Below are 6,090 nucleotides of genomic sequence, written 5' to 3'. Positions count from 1 at the left end.
CAGGAAAACGTTTCTGGAGCGTTAAAGGAAGAACCTCCAGACTGACCAACAGCTTCATGCCACCAGCTGTCAGAACGCTGAGCTGCTGATCCAGATGTGCAAACACTTGATTAATCAGTTGCATCACTGCATGATGTCAGCTTCTGTCATGTGATCATACCTGTGGTGTACCTGTCCAGGTGAGTTTGGTGAGGTGTGCCGCGGTCGTCTGAGGATCCCGGGCAGGAAAGAGAACTACGTGGCCATCAAGACGCTGAAGGGCGGCTACACAGAGAAGCAGCGGCGGGACTTCCTGTCGGAGGCGTCCATCATGGGTCAGTTCCAGCACCCGAACATCATCCACCTGGAGGGCGTCATCACCACGTCATGTCCCGTCATGATCCTCACCGAGTTCATGGAGAACGGCGCCCTCGACAGCTTCCTGAGGGTGAGCCTCACCACACCTGCACCTCTGTCTACTGTCTGTCTACCTGTCTGACTGTCTTACCTGTCTGTGCAGGTAAACGATGGACAGTTCACCACCATCCAGCTGGTTGGGATGCTGCGCGGCATCGCTGCAGGTATGAAGTACCTGTCCGACATGAGCTTCGTCCACAGAGACCTGGCTGCTCGCAACATCCTGGTCAACTCCAACCTGGTGTGCAAGGTGAGCAACACCTGTCTGTCCCTCCCCCCCCCCGCCTGCTCACCTGTCTGCCTGACAGTTTAACGGACCTACCTGTGTACTTGTGTGTTTCAGGTGTCAGATTTCGGTCTCAGCAGGTTTCTGACTGAAAACTCGTCGGACCCGACGTACACCAGCTCTCTGGTGAGTCACCTGCTAAACGAGCTAACTAGCATGCTAATGAGCTAGCAGCTAGTTAGATGACCACACCGGTTGGTGTACAGGTGTGTGATAAGCGCTTTAGTCCCGTCTATGTCCTGTACTTATGGCAGAATTGACAATAAAGTTGACTTTGACTTCCTCTCCAGATGGCGCCGAAGATGGCTGTCACGGTGTGTTGGTGGTCTTGTTTCTGACTCTGACTCCAGAATGGAATGTACAATAAGACTTGTCCAAACATTTTCTAAAGTGTCTTGAAACTCGTCCCAAAACAGCTCAAAATGTGTCCACAGTTACTTAAAACTTGTTCAAAGTACCTCAGAAATGTTCCAGAATCTCTTGAAACTTGTCCTAAATTACACGAGGCTTGTTTAATATGACCCTAACCTGTCAAAAAAACAACTAAAACTTTACCAAAGGTACTCAGAACTTGTCCAAAATGTCTTGAAACTTTTCTGAAATGACTTTAAAGTTGCAGAAAATGAGTCAAAATGACCAAAATTGACAAATGACAAAAACAGACCGATCCAACACGATAAAAACGTTTCTAACACGACTCAAAACTGACAAACCAAAATGTCTCAAAACTTAAATGACTTGAAACTTAAAAAAGTCTGAAATCCTAAATTTATACCGAGTCTTTAAGGTGCATCACACCTGTCCAGGTTTACCTTCATTAACCCACTCAGGCAATCAGAGCCTCTTGGTGTGGTTCTGTTGGAGCGCCGCAGGGTTCTGTTCTGGGTACTCTGATGTTCTGTTGGAGCTCCTCAGGGTTCTGTTCTGGGTCCTGTGATGTTCCGTTGAGTTCTATTTAAGGCATTTGTGTTTATGTTCTTGTTCAGGGCGGGAAGATTCCGATCCGGTGGACGGCTCCTGAAGCCATCGCCTACAGGTGAGTGTTGCTGCAGACAGAGAATATATTGATTACCGATCAGACGGCTGATTATTGATCTGCTGATTGCAGGAAGTTCACATCGGCCAGCGACGCGTGGAGCTACGGCATCGTCATGTGGGAAGTGATGTCATACGGAGAGCGGCCGTACTGGGACATGAGCAACCAGGACGTAAGAACAAAACAAACTGTCCTGAAGCAATGTTTTCAGAAGCAACACATGAAGAACTCTGCAGATTTTACACCATCAGAGCTTCAATAAAACTGATGAATTCAGCTAAAGACCGTCCAGCACACAGAAACAAATGTGAAGCAGCTTCAGCATCAAACCAAAGCAAACCTGAGCAGCAGCGATGAACAAATCTGAAGCTTTAGAAACAGAAACAAACCAGCCGGATGTAAAGGTTTTATGTGTCAGCTTAAAATGTTAAAGTGAAAACAGTCGGATACCATGAGGTCTATAAATGTGTTCTCTCAGCTGAAGACTGCTTCAGGTTGTACGTTGTCTTGACGTGACTCTCACCTGTCGGTCAGGTGATCAACGCCATCGAGCAGGACTACCGGCTGCCGCCGCCGCCCGACTGCCCCGCCTCCTTACACGTCCTCATGCTGGACTGCTGGCAGAAGGAACGAGCCAATCGGCCGAGGTTCTGCGACGTGGTGGCAGCGCTCGATAGGCTGATTCGAAACCCTGCCTCCCTGAAGGTGACGCACCCTGAGGGGCCCAGGTGAGTTTGATTGACAGCTGGCTGTTCTCTGCTCCTGGTTCATGTTTGTCTGCTACATAAAGTCCTGCAGCTGTGTGGAACCAGAACATGAAGGAGGAGACAGAACTCAGAGACGTCTTCTGTCAGCAGGACTCAGAAAATCAGTTCTGACTCCGTCTGTCTAACTTGAAAAACATTTTGTCGCAAATAAATGAATTGTTGCAAGTTAGACAACATGAAGGAGTCATGAAGGAAACAAAGGTTAGAAATCCTGGAACCAGCATGTTTCTAGATGTTAAACCCTGGAGCTCCTCATCCTGTAGATGTTGAACTATCTCCATGTCTCCAGACATTTCCTCTCTGCTCATCAGATGTAGAAAGATGTTCCATCATCAGTAGAAAGATGTTCCACCATCAGTAGAAAGATGTTCCACCTTCAGTAGAAAGATGTTCCACCATCAGCAGTAGAAAGATGTTCCACCATCAGTAGAAAGATGTTCCACCATCAGCTGTAGAAAGATGTTCCACCATCAGCAGTAGAAAGATGTTCCACCATCAGATGAATGTATCTCCACCAACTGGCTCCTCTGGTCTCTGGTTCTGATCCGTGCTGCATCTATTCATTGGTCCAGTAGGTTGGATGTTCCTCTCAGTCTCTCTGAGGAAACTCTGGCTGCAGCTCACTGTGACTAACAGAGTGTGTCTTGTGTCCGTCAGTCCGTCCCAGCCCCTGTTGGACCAGCGCTGCCCTCCTCCTCTGTCGGCTTGTGCTTCGGTCTCCGAGTGGCTTCGAGCCATAAAGATGGAGCGATACGAGCAGAGCTTCCTGCAGGCCGGATTCACCAGCATGGACATCGTCTCACAGCTCAACACCGAGTACGAATCACATCCGTCCTTCACGTGTGTCCATGAACCTGCCAGTCAGCGCTCAGGGAAACTCTCTCACATCTACATTCATATCTACATTCATGTACAATCAAGTAGATCCATGAAGCCACCAGAGTTCTACCTTCAGAGGTCCAGGTCCTTGAAGTCCACAGAGGAGGGTCCAGATTGATCACTTTAATGGACTTTTTCCATCATTTCTGAGCCTCAGAACTTCATCAGTACAGCAGATAGACACATGACATTTAGGAGGAAGAACACATCTGGGTTCTGCTAGAACCTGACACCAGATCAGTTCTACATCCATCCAGGTGTCTCAGTCTGAACACTGGACCTGGTTCTGTTCATGTCATCTGTCAGCAGCTGCTAGCATCAGTATTATGGGATGGATCATAGTGGTACCAGTTTAATGTCTATGACACAGAGTCATAGAAACAATCATCGGTACCCTGGATGTGGTTCTGGTTCTGATCAGTCACCAGAGGAAACTTTACAAAGTGCATTCTGGGTAAACTTTCCAGGCTCATGTCAGCATGTGTGATGGTGGTTGGTCAGAACCAGTTCTAGACAATGGAAGGACCGTTTTAACTCCAGAACCTACCAGAACTATCTGTAGACAGGATCCACTCTGAGGATGAATAAGGTTCTAACACTGAACCCGTCTGTGAACAGTCAGTGAGACGATCTGGCAGATTTCTGAAGTTTTATATGTTTTTAATGAAATGGCCATTTTGTGTTTTTGTGGATCTTCTCACTTCCTGTACTTCCTGTTTCCATAGAGACCTGCTCAGAGTGGGCGTGACCCTGGCAGGACACCAGAAGAAGATGCTCTCATCCATCCAGACGCTCAGGATACACAAAGCTCCGCCCACCCTGCTCTACTGACCAATCACAGCCCTGCACTGCCGTCATGTCCAAAGCTACAGCAGGCCGCTCCAAGACCACTTCACTCTGATCCGACCAATGGGAGGACACCTAAGAGACTCCGCCTCCTCATGGTCCAGTCAGAGTCCAGAGTTAAAGAAGCACAATAACTGGTCTTTACGCTTCGTCCTGTTTGACTCAGGTGCAACAAGACTCGCCTACCTACTTATCTGACCAATTAGCTGGAGAGCCACCAAACGACACCAGCCAATCCACTGCTCAGGAAACCATAAGCCCCGCCTCCCTCCCTTTCATACAAACCATCAGCCAATCAGCATCCAGCATGACGAGAACGTTGAAGGATGTTCGAGGACATTTTTGTCGTTTGGATTTTATTTCCTGCCTGTTTAACGAAGCCCCGCCCACTGCAGGAAGCTCAGCAGGGATTGGTTGATAGCAAGAAGCCTTAAAACAGACGGACGTTCTGGGCTCTGTTACATCATTTACATCATACACCATTTGGGGATATCTGGGTTCCTCTGGAGGTTCTGTAAGTTCTCCTGCAGCTCTCTATTCTGTCTTTATAATCTGTGAGGAATGTTCTGGGGGATCTTCAGAGGAAACCTTGGAGAACACTACCCGAGCTTTCAAAGGAATATGAGAACATCTTCATGTTTTGTCCAGATTACTGTGGTTCCGTCACACAGCAGAACCCTCAGAAACACTTTGGTATCTCCACCTGCAGTGGGTTGTTAAGTGGCTCCAGTGTATTTTATGGGTTCTCAGAGGTTCCGTACTGAGGGATCTGGACCAGACTCAGATTTTATCTAAACATCTGCCTTTTTATGATCAAACTCTGAACAGACTCGACAGTTTCACTTCACTCGTGCAGATTCCAACTCGGTCATCATGAAAACATCCGACGCTTGTTTTCATGTCAGACTCAGTTCATTCAGTTTTGACACGAAAGAACCAAACAGAACTTCTCTGATGTCTTTAGATCCCAGCGGGTGGAACTCTGTAGAGCTGGTTTGTATTTTAACACTTTCTGTATCTGAGATCTGATCACGAGTTTTAATCTGAGCTCAAAGTTTTTATACTGAACTTCCATTTCAGAATAAACCACATGTTCATTTGTAAAGAAAACCCAAAGTGTGAGAGCGTGTTTCATGTTTGGAAGCCGTGTGAGACGAAGGATGTTCAGAACCAAAGGTCTTGAAGTCAGTGAGTCGATTAAACCGAGTCGACCAACTGGAAGACACTCGAAGGTAATATGTAACATCCAGCCAACAGGTTGGACTCGGTTCAGGTTCTTCCGTCTGACGGTCAAACACTCGGAGAACCACGAGTCCTCTGATAATGACGAGTCACAGACCTGTCAATGGTCCTGGAGGCAACACCTGGTCGGGTCCAAAGTTCTAGTCCTCAGGTCCAGAAACTTCACATTTATCATGTTTATGTCAATAAAAGATTGTCGTTTAATTCCACCATTAGCGGGTCGCCATAGCAACCCCCAGAAACAAGTCAACTCGACCCGACGCCAGTAGACTCGATTTGATTGGACTCGACTTGGACAGAACTGGTCTTGACCAGACTCAGCTGGAGTCCAAGTGAGACAGTCGTTACTGATGCTGAGCAGGCGGACGTCTGCAGCCAATCACCATGAAGGTGAACCGTCCCGTCCAATCAGATGTCAGCTGTCAGGCTGATAAATGTGGGCGGAGCCTGAATCACCTGTTTCCACCGTGGTCCAGGTTGGTGCTCATCAGTCATGTGTCTCCACCTACAGCTCACTGACTTGTTCGAAACATGTCAGCTTGAAGCTCGTCATGGTTCAAACGGGTCAGAGTTTAAATCAGAATGGGTCTGGGTTCTTCAGGTTCTGATAGAGGAACAATTGTGGGTTCTTTAGGTTC

At 47.6% G+C, this 6,090-nt stretch overlaps 1 protein-coding gene across 1 annotated transcript in view; it reads left to right on the top strand.

Moving 5' to 3' along the window:
- LOC103375309 (ephrin type-B receptor 4-like) overlaps positions 1–5,320 on the top strand; it is a 20,261-nt gene extending 14,941 nt beyond the window's left edge. Inside the window, exons 10-17 of the mRNA XM_008305541.1 lie at positions 180–427; positions 500–646; positions 740–808; positions 1,669–1,718; positions 1,791–1,890; positions 2,253–2,446; positions 3,143–3,301; positions 4,090–5,320. Of these exons, the coding sequence (XP_008303763.1) occupies positions 180–427; positions 500–646; positions 740–808; positions 1,669–1,718; positions 1,791–1,890; positions 2,253–2,446; positions 3,143–3,301; positions 4,090–4,195 (1,073 nt within the window). The 3' untranslated portion in view covers positions 4,196–5,320. The remainder of the gene's footprint in view (positions 1–179; positions 428–499; positions 647–739; positions 809–1,668; positions 1,719–1,790; positions 1,891–2,252; positions 2,447–3,142; positions 3,302–4,089) is intronic.
- Positions 5,321–6,090: the final 770 nt, after the last annotated feature.

This window comes from Stegastes partitus, unplaced genomic scaffold (assembly GCF_000690725.1).
Source record: "Stegastes partitus isolate 25-593 unplaced genomic scaffold, Stegastes_partitus-1.0.2 Scaffold2541, whole genome shotgun sequence".
NCBI lineage: Eukaryota > Metazoa > Chordata > Actinopteri > Pomacentridae > Stegastes > Stegastes partitus.
The sequence above is the reverse complement of the archived record's forward strand: the minus strand, read 5'-3'. Positions and strand labels throughout refer to the sequence as shown.